We start from the raw sequence: 17,589 nt of genomic DNA, 5'->3' as shown, positions 1-17,589 counted from the left end.
CACCCTAGTCCCTGAGGAAACTCTAGATTCAATGTAACTATAACAGGACTATCCAGCCCTAGTCCCTGAGGAACCCTAGATTCAATGTAACTATAACAGGACTATCCAGCCCTAGTCCCTGAGGAACCCTAGATTCAATGTAACTATAACAGGATTATCCAGCCCTAGTCCCTGAGGAACCCTAGATTCAATGTAACTGTAACAGGACTATCCAGCCCTAGTCCCTGAGGAACCCTAGATTCAATGTAACTATAACAGGACTATTCAGCCCTAGTCCCTGAGGAACCCTAGATTCAATGTAACTATAACAGGACTATCCAGCCCTAGTCCCTGAGGAACCCTAGATTCAATGTAACTATAACAGGACTATCCACCCTAGTCCCTGAGGAAACTCTAGATTCAATGTAACTATAACAGGACTATCCACCCTAGTCCCTGAGGAAACTCTAGATTCAATGTAACTGTAACAGGACTATCCAGCCCTAGTCCCTGAGGAACCCTAGATTCAATGTAACTATAACAGGACTATCCAGCCCTAGTCCCTGAGGAACCCTAGATTCAATGTAACTATAACAGGACTATCCACCCTAGTCCCTGAGGAAACTCTAGATTCAATGTAACTATAACAGGACTATCCAGCCCTAGTCCCTGAGGAACCCTAGATTCAATGTAACTATAACAGGACTATCCAGCCCTAGTCCCTGAGGAACCCTAGATTCAATGTAACTATAACAGGATTATCCAGCCCTAGTCCCTGAGGAACCCTAGATTCAATGTAACTGTAACAGGACTATCCAGCCCTAGTCCCTGAGGAACCCTAGATTCAATGTAACTATAACAGGACTATTCAGCCCTAGTCCCTGAGGAACCCTAGATTCAATGTAACTATAACAGGACTATCCAGCCCTAGTCCCTGAGGAACCCTAGATTCAATGTAACTATAACAGGACTATTCAGCCCTAGTCCCTGAGGAACCCTAGATTCAATGTAACTATAACAGGACTATCCAGCCCTAGTCCCTGAGGAACCCTAGATTCAATGTAACTATAACAGGACTATCCACCCTAGTCCCTGAGGAAACTCTAGATTCAATGTAACTATAACAGGACTATCCACCCTAGTCCCTGAGGAAACTCTAGATTCAATGTAACTGTAACAGGACTATCCAGCCCTAGTCCCTGAGGAACCCTAGATTCAATGTAACTATAACAGGACTATCCAGCCCTAGTCCCTGAGGAACCCTAGATTCAATGTAACTATAACAGGACTATCCACCCTAGTCCCTGAGGAAACTCTAGATTCAATGTAACTATAACAGGACTATCCAGCCCTAGTCCCTGAGGAACCCTAGATTCAATGTAACTATACCAGGACTATCCAGCCCTAGTCCCTGAGGAACCCTAGATTCAATGTAACTATAACAGGACTATCCAGCCCTAGTCCCTGAGGAACCCTAGATTCAATGTAACTGTAACAGGACTATCCAGCCCTAGTCCCTGAGGAACCCTAGATTCAATGTAACTATAACAGGACTATGCAGCCCTAGTCCCTGAGGAACCCTAGATTCAATGTAACTATAACAGGACTATCCAGCCCTAGTCCCGGAGGAACCCTAGATTCAATGTAACTATAACAGGACTATCCACCCTAGTCCCTGAGGAAACTCTAGATTCAATGTAACTATAACAGGACTATCCAGCCCTAGTCCCTGAGGAACCCTAGATTCAATGTAAGTATAACAGGACTATCCACCCTAGTCCCTGAGGAAACTCTAGATTCAATGTAACTGTAACAGGACTATCCAGCCCTAGTCCCTGAGGAACCCTAGATTCAATGTAACTATAACAGGACTATCCAGCCCTAGTCCTCGAGGAAACTCTAGATTCAATGAATCTGGAACAGGGATATCCAGCTCTAGTCCCTGAGGAACCCTAGATTCAATGTATCTAGAACAGGGATAACCAGCCCTAGTCCCTGAGGAACCCTAGATTTGGTGTAACTTTAACTGGACTATCCAGCCCTAGTCCCTGAGGAAACCCTAGATTCAATGTATCTAGAACAGGGCTACCCAGCTCTAGTCCCTGAGGAACACTAGAATCACTGTGTCTAGAACAGGGCTACCCAGCTCTAGTCCCAGAGGAACACTAGAATCAATGTATCTAGAACAGGACTACCCAGCTCTAGTCCCAGAGGAACACTAGAATCAATGTATCTAGAACAGGACTACCCAGTTCTAGTCCCAGAGGAACACTTGAAACAATGTATCTAGAACAGGGCTACCCAGCTCTAGTCCCAGAGGAACACTAGAATCAATGTATCTAGAACAGGGCTACCCAGCTCTAGTCCCAGAGGAACACTAGAATCAATGTATCTAGAACAGGGCTACCCAGCTCTAGTCCCAGAGGAACACTAGAATCAATGTATCTAGAACAGGTCTACCCAGCTCTAGTCCCAGAGGAACACTAGAATCAATGTATCTAGAACAGGGCTACCCAGCTCTAGTCCCAGAGGAACACTAGAATCAATGTATCTAGAACAGGACTACCCAGTTCTAGTCCCAGAGGAACACTAGAATCAATGTATCTAGAACAGGGCTACCCAGCTCTAGTCCCAGAGGAACACTAGAATCAATGTATCTAGAACAGGGCTACCCAGCTCTAGTCCCAGAGGAACGCTAGAATCAATGTATCTAGAACAGGACTACCCAGCTCTAGTCCCAGAGGAACACTAGAATCAATGTATCTAGAACAGGACTACCCAGTTCTAGTCCCAGAGGAACACTAGTATCAATGTATTTAGAACAGGGCTACCCAGCTCTAGTCCCAGAGGAACACTAGAATCAATGTATCTAGAACAGGGCTACCCAGCTCTAGTCCCAGAGGAACACTAGAATCAATGTATCTAGAACAGGTCTACCAAGTTCTAGTCACAGAGGAATACTAGAATCAATGTATCTAGAACAGGGCTACCCCTGCCCTATAGGATTTATATGGGTGTTACTCATCACTTGCACTTATGTTTCACATCTGTATTTCACCAATTCAGCTTTTTTTGTTCTAATAGTCATAATTATTGTTTGAATTATTTTGCAGTCTACACTGGATGTTGCTACAGATGATTGGGGTATTAAGGTTGAACGTGTGGAGATCAAAGACGTAAAGCTTCCCGTTCAGTTACAGAGAGCGATGGCAGCTGAAGCTGAGGCTACACGAGAGGCCAGAGCTAAGGTGACATACGTACATACATACTTACCTATGTACAAATATAAATACATACATAGATACATACTTACCTATGTACAAATATAAATACATACATAGATACCAACCCACCTACATACAAATATAAATACATACATAGATACCAACCTACCTACATACAAATATAAATACATACATAGATACCAACCTACATACGTACAAATCTAAATACATACATAGATACCAACATACCTAAGTACAAATATAAATACATACATAGATACCAACCCACCTACATACAAATATAAATACATACATAGATACCAACCTACATACGTACAAATATAAATACATACATAGATACCAACATACCTAAGTACAAATATAAATACATACATAGATACCAACCTACATACGTACAAATATAAATACATACATAGATACCAACATACCTAAGTACAAATATAAATACCTACTTACAAATATAAATAGATACCAACCTACATACGTACAAATATAAATACATACATAGATACCAACATACCTAAGTACAAATATAAATACCTACATAGATACCAACATACCTAAGTACAAATATAAATACCTACTTACAAATATAAATAGATACCAACCTACATACGTACAAATATAAATACATACATAGATACCAACATACCTAAGTACAAATATAAATACCTACATAGATACCAACATACCTAAGTACAAATATAAATACCTACTTACAAATATAAATACATACATAGATACCAACCTACATACGTACAAATATAAATACATACATAGATACCAACATACCTAAGTACAAATATAAATACATACATAGATACCAACCCACCTACAAATATATAAATAGATACATAGATACCAACCTACATACGTACAAATATAAATACAGACATTGATACCAACCTACCTAAGTACAAATATAAATACATACATACATACTTACCTATGTACAAATATAAATACATACATAGATACCAACCCACCTACATACAAATATAAATACATACATAGATACCAACCTACATACATACAAATATAAATACATACATGGATACCAACTTACATACATACAAATATAAATACATACATAGATACCAACCCACCTACATACAAATATATACATAGATACCAACCTACATACGTACAAATATAAATACAGACATTGATACCAACCTACCTAAGTACAAATATAAATACATACATACATACTTACCTATGTACAAATATAAATACATACATAGATACCAACCCACCTACATACAAATATAAATACATATATAGATACCAACCTACATACATACAAATATAAATACATACATGGATACCAACTTACATACATACAAATATAAATACATACATAGATACCAACCCACCTACATACAAATATAAATACATACATAGATACCAACATACCTAACTACAAATATAAATACATACATAGATACCAACCCACCTACATACAAATATAAATACATACATAGATACCAACATACCTAAGTACAAATATAAATACATACATAGATACCAACCTCCATACGTACAAATATAAATACATACATATATACCTACCTACAAACAAATATAAATACATACATAAATACCAACCTACCTATGTACATCATATACATACCAAGCAGCACACACATAGTAGTTGACTTCTCATTAGTGGATATATGTATTTGTGGTAATGCTGTCATTGTAGAAAAGTATAGGAAACACAAGGTTTTCAGAATATTATAAATAATATTGAAGTTCTATAAGGTTGTAAAGATGAATAATCTCCAGGCATTAATAAGATTATATATAAAGAGAGGTGAATGTGACACTGGGGTATTGTTTAGTGTGAAATATGATTATTAAAGGGACATTAACCTCCAAATTGCATAGCACTTTACACTAAGTGTTTATTTTACTGTAAAATACTAATACAAAATCATTGATACAGAAATGAGGATACTGTGTAGCTTGTTACTGTAGGACAGCATTATGGGCTATGCAATAACCTACAGGCACTAGGCTGCATTTCACACCTCTGGGTTGTGAGTCTATAGGAATATAAAGAGTAATAAAATATATGTATATATTGTGTATATATTAATATATATGTATATAATGTGTATATATTAATATATATGTATATACTGTGTATATATTAATATATATGTATATATTGTGTATATATTAATATATGTGTATATACTGTGTATATATTAATATATATGTATATAATGTGTATATATCAATATATATGTATATAATGTGTATATAATAATATATATGTATATACTGTGTATATATTAATATATATGTATATAATGTGTATATATTAATATATATGTATATACTGTGCATATATTAATATATATGTATATACTGTGTATATATTAATATATGTGTATATACTGTGTATATATTAATATATATGTATATAATGTGTATATATTAATATATATGTATATACTGTGTATATATTAATATATATGTATATAATGTGTATATATTAATATATGTGTATATACTGTGTATATATTAATATATATGTATATAATGTGTATATATCAATATATATGTATATAATGTGTATATAATAATATATATGTATATACTGTGTATATATTAATATATATGTATATAATGTGTATATATTAATATATATGTATATACTGTGCATATATTAATATATATGTATATACTGTGTATATATTAATATATGTGTATATACTGTGTATATAATAATATATATGTATATAATGTGTATATATTAATATATATGTATATAATGTGTATATATTAATATATATGTATATAATGTGCATATATTAATATATATGTATATAATGTGTATATATTAATATATATGTATATACTGTGTATATATTAATATATATGTATATAATGTGTATATATTAGTATATATGTATATAATGTGTATATATTAATATATATGTATATAATGTGTATATATTAATATATATGTATATAATGTGTATATATTAGTATATATGTATATAATGTGTATATATTAATATATATGTATATACTGTGAATATATATTAATATATGTGTTTATACTGTGTATATATTAATATATATGTATATACTGTGTATATATTAATATATATGTATATACTGTGTATATATTAATATATATGTATATACTGTGTATATATTAATATATGTGTATATACTGTGTATATATTAATATATATGTATATAATGTGTATATATTAATATATATGTATATACTGTGTATATATTAATATATATGTAAAGATTGGAAATTATTTCAGTATGTTTGTTTAGAAACAACTATTTAATGCATTTAATTAACTGAGCAGAATCACTGCTAATCCACCTTAACCCCTTAATGACCGGACCATTTTTCAGTTTTCTTATGGCTATTTTTACATTTCTGCAGTGTTAGTGTTTAGCTGTAATTTTCCTCTTACTCATTTACTGTACCCACACATATTATATACCGTTTTTCTCGCCATTAAATAGACTTTCTAAAGATACCATTATTTTCATCATATCTTATAATTTAATATAAAAAATATATAAAATATGAGGAAAAAATGGAAAAAAACACACTTTTTCTAACTTTGACCTCCAAAATCTTACACATCTACAATCACCAAAAAACACCCGTGCTAAATAGTTTCTAAATTTTGTCCTGAGTTTAGAAATACCCAATGTTTACATGCTCTTTGCTTTTTTTGCAAGTTATAGGGCAATAAATACAAGTAGCACTTTGCTATTTCCAAACCACTTTTTTTCAAAATTAGCGCTAGTTACATTAGAACACTGATATCTGTCCGGAATCTCTGAATATCCCTTGACATGTATATATTTTTTTTTAGAAGACATCCCAAAGTATCGATTTATGCCCATTTTGGTATATTTTATGCCACCATTTCACTGCCAAATGCGAGCAAATAAAAAAAATTGTTCACTTTTTCACAAATTTTGTCACAAACTTTAGGTTTCTCACTGAAATTATTTACAAACAGTTTGTGCAAGTATGACACAAATGGTTGTAAATGCTTCTCTGGGATCCCCTTTGTTCAGAAATTGCAGACATATATGGCTTTGGCGTTGCTTTTTGGTAATTAGAAGGCCGCTAAATGCAGCTGCGCACCACACGTGTATTATGCCCAGCAGTGAAGGGGTTAATTAGAGATCTTGTAGGGACCTTGAAGGGTTAATTTTAGCTTTAGTGTAGTGTAGTAGACAACCCAAAGTATTGATCTAGGCCCATTTTGGTATATTCCATGCCACCATTTCACCGCCAAATGCGAGCAAATAAAAAAAAAAAAAGTGACATTTTTCACAATTTTAGGTTTCTCACTTAAATTATTTACAAACAGCTTGTGCAATTATGGCACAAATTGTTGTAAATGCTTCTCTGGGATCTCCTTTGTTCAGAAATAGCAGACATATATGGCTTTGGCGTTGCTTTTTGGCAATTAGGAGGCCGCTAAATGCTGCTGCACACCACACTTGTATTATGCCCAGCAGTGAAGGGGTTAATTAGGTAGCTTGTAGAGAGCTTGCAGGGTTAATTTTAGCTTTAGTGTAGAGATTAGCCTCCCACCTGACACATCCCACCCCCTGATCCCTCCCAGACAGCTCTCTTCCCTCCCCCACCCCACAATTGTCCCCGCCATCTTAAGTACTGGCAGAAAGTCTGCCAGTACTAAAATAAAAGGTGTTTTTTTTGTTTGTTTTTTGTTTTTTTTAATTATTCAGCTGTGATGGACCCCTGCCTTAGCCCCCAACCTCCCTGATCCCCCCCAAACACCTCTCTAACCCTCCCCACCTACCTATTTGCCACCATCTTGGGTACTGGCAGCTGTCTGCCAGTACCCAGTTTTCCCCCAAAAATAAAGTGTGTTTTTTTGGGTTTTTTTAGTGTTTTTTTCATTTTTTTCTGTAGTGTAGCTGCCCCCCCCAGTACCCCCACCCCCCTAACCCTACCAGATCCTTTTATTTAAAAAAAAAAAAAAAAAAGTTTGCTACCCCCCCCTCCCTCTTAACAAAACTCATTGGTGGCAGTGTTTGCTGCGCGCGTGCGCGCACACACACACACGCACGCGCTTGCGCACACGCAGGCCCCCCCTCCGCACGCTCCCAGTATCCGGCGTGCACAATGCACTTGTAGGAACCGGATGCCGGGTAGCGATGGGCCGCCCACCCTCCTCCCTAGTAAGCTCCCATCCACCAACGAACGGCCCCATCGCTACCGGTGCAGAGAGGGCCACAGAGTGGCTCTCTCTGCATCGGATGCTTTTTAAAGGGTATTGCAGGATGCCTCAATATCGAGGCATCACTGCAATACCCTGAGAGCTGCTGGAAGCGATTGCGATCGCTTCCAGCACTCTCTTAGACAACTGACGTACCAGGTACGTCCATTGTCACTAACTGCTAGTTTTTGCAGGACGTACCTGGTACATCAGTTGTCATTAAGGGGTTAAGGGAAACCGAAAGAGTAGGGCGTTCCCCTCTCCTTCTCCTACTGCTTGTGTGGGAACAACAATACACATTTATACCACATCTACCACATATGCATTTACAGTGATTGCTTAGCAAGGGAGAGACATGGAAATCAGTGAAAAGACTGTATGTAAATCTTCTTACTGAAAAAATTTAATCAGTCATTGGCCATTGGTCAGTGTGCAAAGGAGGGCTACAAAATCGTACATGGTCTAAAAAATAACTCACCAGGATAGGCTCAATGACCTAAACATGTATAGCTTAGAGGAGAGAAGGGAAAGAGGTGATATGATAGCAACTTTCCAGTATGTTAAATGCCTTAGTAAAACTGAGGCTGTGGGTATTTTACATAAAATGGGAAAGTCAAGAACAAGGGGTCATGATCTCAAGCTGAAGGGCAGTAGATTCAGGTGTAATTTGAGGAAGCTTCTTTACAGAAAGTGATTGATTTATGGAATAAACTTCCTCAAGAGGTAGTAGCAACAAACACTGTGGGGGACTTTAAAAATGCATGGGACAAGCATAAGGCTACCCCACATACTTATTAATGCCTGGGATAAACATAAGGCCATCCTACATACTAATTAATGCCTGGGATAAGCATAAGGCTATCCTACATACTAATTTTTAATGCCTGGGATAAGCATAAGGCTATCCTACATACTAATTAATGCCTGGGATAAGCACAAGGCTATCGTACATACTAATTAATGCCTGGGATAAACATAAGGCCATCCTACATACTAATTAATGCCTGGGATAAGCATAAGGCTATCCTACATACTAATTTTTAATGCCTGGGATAAGCATAAGGCTATCCTACATACTAATTAATGCCTGGGATAAGCACAAGGCTATCGTACATACTAATTAATGCCTGGGATAAGCACAAGGCTATCGTACATACTTATTAATGCCTGGGATAAGCATAAGGCTATTCTACATACTAATTTTTAATGTCTGGGATAAGCATAAGGCTATCCTACATATTAATTAATGCCTGGGATAAGCACAAGGCTATCGTACATACTTATTAATGCCTGGGATAAACAGAAGGATATCCTATGTACTAATTAATGCCTTAGATAAGCATAAGGCTATCCTATGTAGTAATTATTGCCTGGGATTAGCATAAGGCTATCCTACATACTTATTAATGCCTGGCATAAGGCTATGCTACATACTAACTAATGCCTGTGATAAGCATAAGGCTATCCTACATACTAACTAATGCCTGGGATAAGCATAAGTCTATCGTATGTACTAATTACTGCCTGGGATAAGCATAAGTCTATTGTATGTACAAATTGATGCCTGGGATAAGCATAAGGCTTTCCTACATACTAATTCATGCCTGGAATACGCATAAGACTATCCTATGTACTAATTAATACCTAGGTAGGCAAAAGACTATCCTACGTACTAATTAATGCTTGGGCTAAGAATAAGGCTATCCTATGTACTAATTATTGCTTGGGCTAAGAATAAGGCTATCCTATGTACTAATTAATGCCTAGTATAAGCATAAGGCTATCCTATGTACTAATTAATGCTTGGGCTAAGAATAAGGCTATCCTATGTACTAATTATTGATTGGGATAAGAATAAGGCTATCCTATGTAATAATTAATGCCTAGGATAAGAATAAGGCTATCCTACATACTAATTAATGTCTAGGATAAGAATAAGGCTATCCTATGTACTAATTAATGCCTAGGATAAGCATAAGGCTATCCTTCATACTAATTGATGCCTGAGATAAGAATAAGGTTATCCTATGTACTAATTAATGCCTGGGATAAGCATAAGGCTATCCTACATACTAATGAATGCCTGGGATAAGCATAAGGCTATCCTACATACTAATTAATGTCAGGGATAAGCATAAGACTATCCTACATACTAATTAATGCTTGGGATAAAATAAGGCTATCCTATGTGCTAATTAATGCTGGAGATAAGCATAAGACTATTCTATGTACTAATTAATGCCTGGGATAAGAATAAGGCTATCCTACGTACTAATTAATGCCTGAGATAAGAATAAGGCTATCCTATGTACTAATTAATGCCTGAGATAAGCATAAGGCTATCCTACATACTAATTAATGTCAGGGATAAGCATAAGGCTATCCTATGTACTAATCACTGCCTGTGATAAGCACAAGGCTATCCTACATACTAATTAATGCCTGAGATAAGCATAAGGCTATCCTACATACTAATTAATGTCAGGGATAAGCATAAGGCTATCCTACATACTAATTAATGTCAGGGATAAGCATAAGACTATCCTACGTGCTAATTAATGCCTGAGATAAGAATAAGACTATCCTACGTACTAATTAATGCCTGAGATAAGAATAAGGCTATCCTATGTACTAATTAATGCCTGAGATAAGCATAAGGCTATCCTACATACTAATTAATGTCAGGGATAAGCATAAGGCTATCCTATGTACTAATCACTGCCTGTGATAAGCATAAGGCTATCCTACATACTAATTCATGCCTGAGATAAGAATAAGGCTATCCTACGTACTAATTAATGCCTGAGATAAGAATAAGGCTATCCTACGTACTAATTAATGCCTGAGATAAGAATAAGGCTATCCTACGTACTAATTAATGCCTGAAATGAGCATATGGCTATCCTACGTACTAATTCATGCTTGGGGTAAGAATAAGGCTATCCTATGTGCTAATTAATGCTGGAGATAAGAATAAGGCTATCCTACATTCTAATTAATGCCTGGGATAAGCATAAGGCTATTCTGCATACCAACTTATGCGTGGGATAAGCATAAGGCTATCCTACATACTAATTAATGCCTGTGATAAGCATAAGGCTATCCTAAGTACTATTTCATGTCTGGGATAAGCATAAGGCTATACTACATACTAGATACGTTTATACTTTTAGGAAATATTGGGTAGACTTGCTGGGCCTATGGTTCTTATCTGCCGTCAAAATCTATGTTTCTATATTACCGTACTTGTAAAGGTAAATAAAGAGTATAATGCATTCTCCTAAACAGATTTACTATGGAGCAGGTTTATTATAATACCTATGCAGGCACTAAAGAGCCTGTGTACTGTACAATATAGGGATGTTTTCATTCATTTAAATACAAATCTTGCTTTGCAACCTACTGGATGTGTGGCTGGTTATGAGCTGTCATATGACAGAGTTTGTGAAAAGACTGATTTATATTTTATATTTGTTTGTTACTCTGTTGCACAAAACATGTATGGGAACTATCTGACAAAATAAAGGTGCCTAAGTCATTACTGCAGTTTTATATAGATATCCATTTGCATCTAATGTTCCTTATCTATAGTGCCTCAGAACCTGTACGTAAATCCAGCAACGCCGTTCCTTTATTAGGTGCTGGAAAAATCATTGCAAACGCGCTGGAAAAAGGGAATGGAAAGTTAAAATAAAATGTGTATAATTCAGATATTTTCACCTTTACTTACTTCTCTTGGCATCCTTTGTTGAAAAAGAATATGTACATATTCTTTGCTACTACTGGGAGCTAGCTGCTAATTGGAGGTTACACACATATGCGTCTTGCCAGTGGCTTATCAGCTAGCTCTGAGTACTGCATTGCTGTTCTGGAGCTTACTTTAACTATGGGTTTAATCTGTTTCCAGCAGTTAAACACTGTTATATAAAAAAATTGTGCAATAATAAAATATCAGTTTCTTTTTGTACTATTTTAGGGTGTGTTTCCTGGTAATTGTTTATGTAAAATCGCTTGAGGAATGCTTTATATGGGTATTAGGAACTAACCAATGTATTTCAAAAGATCACATTATTAGTTTAATGAGCCTTTAAATATAAAATTAGGTCTAGCTTCCACTTAAAACACAATATATCCAGGAAGGAGCCTGAGTCATCAGTATTCTATAGCAGTTGTAGCCGCTACTGTTATAATGTTACAACGTATACAGATTGCATGCCAGTTGGGAAATTGCCAAACCCTACACTCCTGTGTTCAATGCAATTTCTGACCAGAAATATTACAAGCATTTGATTAGAATAGAGGAGTGCTGAGCCCAGCGTTTGGTCATTGCAGGAGAGGCAGTTGCACAACCAGGTGTTACCTGGTATCAGCAGCAAGGAAGTCACTATTTACTAATGACAAGTAATAAGCTAGAGACAGTACAGTACACGAGTATGGGGGGGGGGGGTTATTGTGCGTATGTGAGGGTTCTATTAGATTACAGAGGGGTGCTAAGCCCAGCGTTTGGTCATTGCAGGAGAGGCAGTTGCACAACCAGGTGTTACCTGGTATCAGCAGCAAGGAAGTCACTATTTACTAATGACAAGTAATAAGCTAGAGACAGTACAGTACACAAGTATGGGGGGGGGGGATAATTGTGCGTATGTGAGGGTTCTATTATATTACAGAGGGTGCTGAGCCCAGCGTTTGGTCATTGCAGGAGAGGCAGTTGCACAACCAGGTGTTACCTGGTATCAGCAGCAAGGAAGTCACTATTTACTAATGACAAGTAATAAGCTAGAGACAGTACAGTACACGAGTATGGGGGGGGGGGTGTTATTGTGCGTATGTGAGGGTTCTATTAGATTACAGAGGGTGCTGAGTCCAGCGTTTGATTGGTCATTGCAGGAGAGGCAGTTGCACAACCAGGTGTTACCCAATATCAGCAGCAAGGAAGTCACTATTTACTAATGACAAGTAATAAGCTAGAGACAGTACAGTACACAAGTATGGGGGGGGGATTATTGTGCGTATGTGAGGGTTCTATTAGATTACAGAGGGTGCTGAGCCCAGCGTTTGATTGGTAATTGCAGGAGAGGCAGTTGCACAACCAGGTGTTACCTGGTATCAGCAGCAAGGAAGTCACTATTTACTAATGACAAGTAATAAGCTAGAGACAGTACAGTACACAAGTATGGGGGGGGGATAATTGTGCGTATGTGAGGGTTCTATTAGATTACAGAGGGTGCTGAGCCCAGCGTCTGATTGGTCATTGCAGGAGAGGCAGTTGCACAACCAGGTGTTACCTGGTATCAGCAGCAAGGAAGTCACTATTTACTAATGACAAGTAATAAGCTAGAGACAGTACAGTACACAAGTATGGGGGGGGGGGGATAATTGTGTGTATGTGAGGGTTCTATTAGATTACAGAGGGTGCTGAGCCCAGCGTTTGGTCATTGCAGGAGAGGCAGTTGCACAACCAGGTGTTACCTGGTATCAGCAGCAAGGAAGTCACTATTTACTAATGACAAGTAATAAGCTAGAGACAGTACAGTACACAAGTATGGGGGGGGGATAATTGTGCGTATGTGAGGGTTCTATTAGATTACAGAGGGTGCTGAGTCCAGCGTTTGATTGGTCATTGCAGGAGAGGCAGTTGCACAACCAGGTGTTACCCAATATCAGCAGCAAGGAAGTCACTATTTACTAATGACAAGTAATAAGCTAGAGACAGTACAGTACACAAGTATGGGGGGGGGATTATTGTGCGTATGTGAGGGTTCTATTAGATTACAGAGGGTGCTGAGCCCAGCGTTTGATTGGTAATTGCAGGAGAGGCAGTTGCACAACCAGGTGTTACCTGGTATCAACAGCAAGGAAGTCACTATTTACTAATGACAAGTAATAAGCTAGAGACAGTACAGTACACAAGTATGGGGGGGGATAATTGTGCGTATGTGAGGGTTCTATTAGATTACAGAGGGTGCTGAGCCCAGCGTCTGATTGGTCATTGCAGGAGAGGCAGTTGCACAACCAGGTGTTACCTGGTATCAGCAGCAAGGAAGTCACTATTTACTAATGACAAGTAATAAGCTAGAGACAGTACAGTACACAAGCATGGGGGGGGGGGATAATTGTGTGTATGTGAGGGTTCTATTAGATTACAGAGGGTGCTGAGCCCAGGGTTTGGTCATTGCAGGAGAGGCAGTTGCACAACCAGGTGTTACCTGGTATCAGCAGCAAGGAAGTCACTATTTACTAATGACAAGTAATAAGCTAGAGACAGTACAGTACACAAGTATGGGGGGGGGGGGGTTATTGTGTGTATGTGAGGGTTCTATTAGATTACAGAGGGTGCTGAGTCCAGCGTTTGGTCATTGCAGGAGAGGCAGTTGCACAACCAGGTGTTACCTGGTATCAGCAGCAAGGAAGTCACTATTTACTAATGACAAGTAATAAGCTAGAGACAGTACAGTACACGAGTATGGGGGGGGGGGGGTTATTGTGCGTATGTGAGGGTTCTATTAGATTACAGAGGGTGCTGAGCCCAGCGTTTGGTCATTGCAGGAGAGGCAGTTGCACAACCAGGTGTTACCTGGTATCAGCAGCAAGGAAGTCACTATTTACTAATGACAAGTAATAAGCTAGAGACAGTACACAAGTATGGGGGGGGGATAATTGTGTGTATGTGAGGGTTCTATTATATTACAGAGGGTGCTGAGCCCAGCGTTTGGTCATTGCAGGAGAGGCAGTTGCACAACCAGGTGTTACCCAATATCAGCAGCAAGGAAGTCACTATTTACTAATGACAAGTAATAAGCTAGAGACAGTACAGTACACAAGTATGGGGGGGGGGGATTATTGTGCGTATGTGAGGGTTCTATTAGATTACAGAGGGTGCTGAGCCCAGCGTTTGATTGGTAATTGCAGGAGAGGCAGTTGCACAACCAGGTGTTACCTGGTATCAACAGCAAGGAAGTCACTATTTACTAATGACAAGTAATAAGCTAGAGACAGTACAGTACACAAGTATGGGGGGGATAATTGTGCGTATGTGAGGGTTCTATTAGATTACAGAGGGTGCTGAGCCCAGCGTCTGATTGGTCATTGCAGGAGAGGCAGTTGCACAACCAGGTGTTACCTGGTATCAGCAGCAAGGAAGTCACTATTTACTAATGACAAGTAATAAGCTAGAGACAGTACAGTACACAAGTATGGGGGGGGGGGATAATTGTGTGTATGTGAGGGTTCTATTAGATTACAGAGGGTGCTGAGCCCAGCGTTTGGTAATTGCAGGAGAGGCAGTTGCACAACCAGGTGTTACCTGGTATCAGCAGCAAGGAAGTCACTATTTACTAATGACAAGTAATAAGCTAGAGACAGTACAGTACACAAGTATGGGGGGGGGGTTATTGTGTGTATGTGAGGGTTCTATTAGATTACAGAGGGTGCTGAGTCCAGCGTTTGGTCATTGCAGGAGAGGCAGTTGCACAACCAGGTGTTACCTGGTATCAGCAGCAAGGAAGTCACTATTTACTAATGACAAGTAATAAGCTAGAGACAGTACAGTACACGAGTATGGGGGGGGGGGGGTTATTGTGCGTATGTGAGGGTTCTATTAGATTACAGAGGGTGCTGAGCCCAGCGTTTGGTCATTGCAGGAGAGGCAGTTGCACAACCAGGTGTTACCTGGTATCAGCAGCAAGGAAGTCACTATTTACTAATGACAAGTAATAAGCTAGAGACAGTACAGTACACAAGTATGGGGGGGGGGATAATTGTGCGTATGTGAGGGTTCTATTAGATTACAGAGGGTGCTGAGTCCAGCGTTTGATTGGTCATTGCAGGAGAGGCAGTTGCACAACCAGGTGTTACCCAATATCAGCAGCAAGGAAGTCACTATTTACTAATGACAAGTAATAAGCTAGAGACAGTACAGTACACAAGTATGGGGGGGGGATTATTGTGCGTATGTGAGGGTTCTATTAGATTACAGAGGGTGCTGAGCCCAGCGTTTGATTGGTAATTGCAGGAGAGGCAGTTGCACAACCAGGTGTTACCTGGTATCAACAGCAAGGAAGTCACTATTTACTAATGACAAGTAATAAGCTAGAGACAGAACAGTACACAAGTATGGGGGGGGGATAATTGTGCGTATGTGAGGGTTCTATTAGATTACAGAGGGTGCTGAGCCCAGCGTCTGATTGGTCATTGCAGGAGAGGCAGTTGCACAACCAGGTGTTACCTGGTATCAGCAGCAAGGAAGTCACTATTTACTAATGACAAGTAATAAGCTAGAGACAGTACAGTACACAAGTATGGGGGGGGGGGGATAATTGTGTGTATGTGAGGGTTCTATTAGATTACAGAGGGTGCTGAGCCCAGCGTTTGGTAATTGCAGGAGAGGCAGTTGCACAACCAGGTGTTACCTGGTATCAGCAGCAAGGAAGTCACTATTTACTAATGACAAGTAATAAGCTAGAGACAGTACAGTACACAAGTATGGGGGGGGGTTATTGTGTGTATGTGAGGGTTCTATTAGATTACAGAGGGTGCTGAGCCCAGCGTTTGGTCATTGCAGGAGAGGCAGTTGCACAACCAGGTGTTACCTGGTATCAGCAGCAAGGAAGTCACTATTTACTAATGACAAGTAATAAGCTAGAGACAGTACAGTACACGAGTATGGGGGGGGGGGGGTTATTGTGCGTATGTGAGGGTTCTATTAGATTACAGAGGGTGCTGAGCCCAGCGTTTGGTCATTGCAGGAGAGGCAGTTGCACAACCAGGTGTTACCTGGTATCAGCAGCAAGGAAGTCACTATTTACTAATGACAAGTAATAAGCTAGAGACAGTACAGTACACAAGTATGGGGGGGGGGTTATTGTGTGTATGTGAGGGTTCTATTAGATTACAGAGGGTGCTGAGTCCAGCGTTTGGTCATTGCAGGAGAGGCAGTTGCACAACCAGGTGTTACCTGGTATCAGCAGCAAGGAAGTCACTATTTACTAATGACAAGTAATAAGCTAGAGACAGTACAGTACACGAGTATGGGGGGAGGGGGGTTATTGTGCGAATGTGAGGGTTCTATTAGATTACAGAGGGTGCTGAGCCCAGCGTTTGGTCATTGCAGGAGAGGCAGT

The 17,589-nt window shown here is 38.7% G+C and overlaps 1 protein-coding gene across 1 annotated transcript in view; it reads left to right on the top strand.

The window, feature by feature from the left end:
* STOM (stomatin) overlaps positions 1–17,589 on the top strand; it is a 76,691-nt gene that overhangs the window by 47,897 nt on the left and 11,205 nt on the right. Inside the window, exon 6 of the mRNA XM_053695825.1 lies at positions 3,093–3,227. Coding sequence (XP_053551800.1) covers positions 3,093–3,227 — 135 coding nt within the window. The remainder of the gene's footprint in view (positions 1–3,092; positions 3,228–17,589) is intronic.

The sequence above is a fragment of the Bombina bombina genome, chromosome 12 (assembly GCF_027579735.1).
Source record: "Bombina bombina isolate aBomBom1 chromosome 12, aBomBom1.pri, whole genome shotgun sequence".
NCBI lineage: Eukaryota > Metazoa > Chordata > Amphibia > Anura > Bombinatoridae > Bombina > Bombina bombina.
Note: the sequence above shows the minus strand (reverse complement) of the source record. Positions and strands in the feature narration are given on the sequence as shown.